The following is a 1,684-nucleotide window of genomic DNA, read 5'->3' on the forward strand; positions in this document are numbered from 1 at the left end:
ATGCATTACTTTCGTGGACATGATGAGACGGAAAAGTCTAATAATAAAGGACTTTTTATTGAAGTCTTATCTTTGATTAGAGAAGATAATGAGAAGATTTTTAAAGTTACTTTAGAAAATTCTCCAAAAAATGAAAAGTTGACTTCTCCGACGATTCAAAAAGATATTGTCAATTGCTTTTCAAAAGAGATAATTAAGTCTATCTGTGATGAAATTTGTAAAGATGTGTTTGATATATTAGTTGATGAGTCTAGTGATGTTTCTAGAAAAACAAATGGCTATAGTTTTGAGATATGTTGATAAACTTGGGATTGTAAAGGAAAGATTTATCGGTGTTGTTCACGTGTTGGATACATCCTCTTTGTCTCTTAAAGCCGCCATTGATACCGTTTTTTCCAACAACAACTTGACTATCGATCAGTTGAGAAATCATAAAATATTTATTCCTTTAACATGATATTAGTTTTATTTTTATGTGTTATATTTTTTTATTATTTTTTTCAAATATATAGGTTAGGGGGCAAGGTTATGATGGAGCAAGTAATATGAGTGGTGCATTCAACGGTTTGAAATCTTTGATTTTAAATGAAAATAGTTTTGCACATTATATACATTGTTTTGCACACCAACTTCAATTAGTGGTTGTGACGGTTGCAAAGAAACATGATGATGTTGATGAATTCTTTGAACAATTAGGTATGGTGGTTACTGTCGTTTGTGGGTCTTGTAAGAGAAAAGATATGATACGAGAGAAGTAAAAAGAAAGAGTGGCAACTGAAATTGGTATTGGTTAAACTGAAACAGGAAGAGGGTTGAATCAAGAGATTTCTCTTATTCGAGCTGGAGATACTAGATGGGATTCACATTTTATAACAATTGTAAGTTTGTTGAATTTGTTTGCAGAAGTTGTTGCAGTCCTTAAATATGTCAAAGATGAGAGGTCCACTTTATCTAACCGTAATCAAGCAAAGAGTATTTTGTCATATTTCAAAACACTTGATTTCGTATTTCTTACACTTGATGTTGGAAAATCTATGCCTTACCGATACTTTGTCAAAGCATCTTCAAAAAAAAGATCAAGATATTTTGGAAGCGGCTTCGTTAGTAAAAGGGACAAAGAAAGCATTGTTAGTTTTTTAGAAAAGATGGGGTTCCACAAATTTGGAACAAGGTGTGTATTTTTTGTGAAAAGCATAATATTAGAATTGTGGACATGTCAGAATATTATGTTACCCCACGAAAGCGTAGGACCAATAAGACTAATCAACATCATTTTGAAGTTGTGATTTTTAACACGGTTTTAGATATGCAAATTCAAGAATTTGGGGATAGATTTAGTGAAGTTGGCACGGATTTGATAGAGAACATGGCGGCTTTGAGCCCTTGTGACTCATTTTCTAGTTTTGATAAAGCAAAATTGTTAAAGTTAAGCGAAATATACAAAAACGATTTTAACGATTCAGAAAGAGCGCAGCTTAATGGGCAACTTGATATCTATTATCACTCTTTGCTCGATGATGAGAAATTTTTCAATTTGAAGGGAATTGCAGACCTCTCTCGTTTGTTGGTGGAAATTGGGAAACACCTCTCTTTTCCATTGGTTTATAGATTATTAAAACTAACTTTGGTTTTGCCCGTTGCAACTGCAACCGTTGAACGGTGTTTTTCTGCAATGAAGTTTTGA

General features: G+C 32.8%; 1 protein-coding gene across 1 annotated transcript; it reads left to right on the plus strand.

The window, feature by feature from the left end:
- LOC111876086 (uncharacterized) lies at nucleotides 1–1,684 on the plus strand. Its single transcript, XM_052767675.1, has 5 exons — nucleotides 1–168; nucleotides 242–388; nucleotides 513–696; nucleotides 805–1,127; nucleotides 1,193–1,684. The coding sequence occupies exons 1-5, from the start codon at nucleotides 1–3 to the stop codon at nucleotides 1,682–1,684; spliced, it is 1,314 nt and encodes a 437-aa protein (XP_052623635.1).

Source organism: Lactuca sativa, chromosome 9, assembly GCF_002870075.4.
Source record: "Lactuca sativa cultivar Salinas chromosome 9, Lsat_Salinas_v11, whole genome shotgun sequence".
In the NCBI taxonomy this organism is placed as follows: Eukaryota; Viridiplantae; Streptophyta; class Magnoliopsida; order Asterales; family Asteraceae; genus Lactuca; species Lactuca sativa.

Bases quoted from the DNA above. Each gene is read 5' to 3' on its own strand.
- LOC111876086 (XM_052767675.1), top strand. From the start codon at position 1: ATGCATTACTTTCGTGGACATGATGAGACGGAAAAGTCTAATAATAAA. The intron at 169-241 runs GTCAATTGCTTT...TTGATATATTAG, and splicing joins CGACGATTCAAAAAGATATT to TTGATGAGTCTAGTGATGTT. The intron at 1,128-1,192 runs GTTAGTTTTTTA...TTTTGTGAAAAG, and splicing joins AAAGGGACAAAGAAAGCATT to CATAATATTAGAATTGTGGA.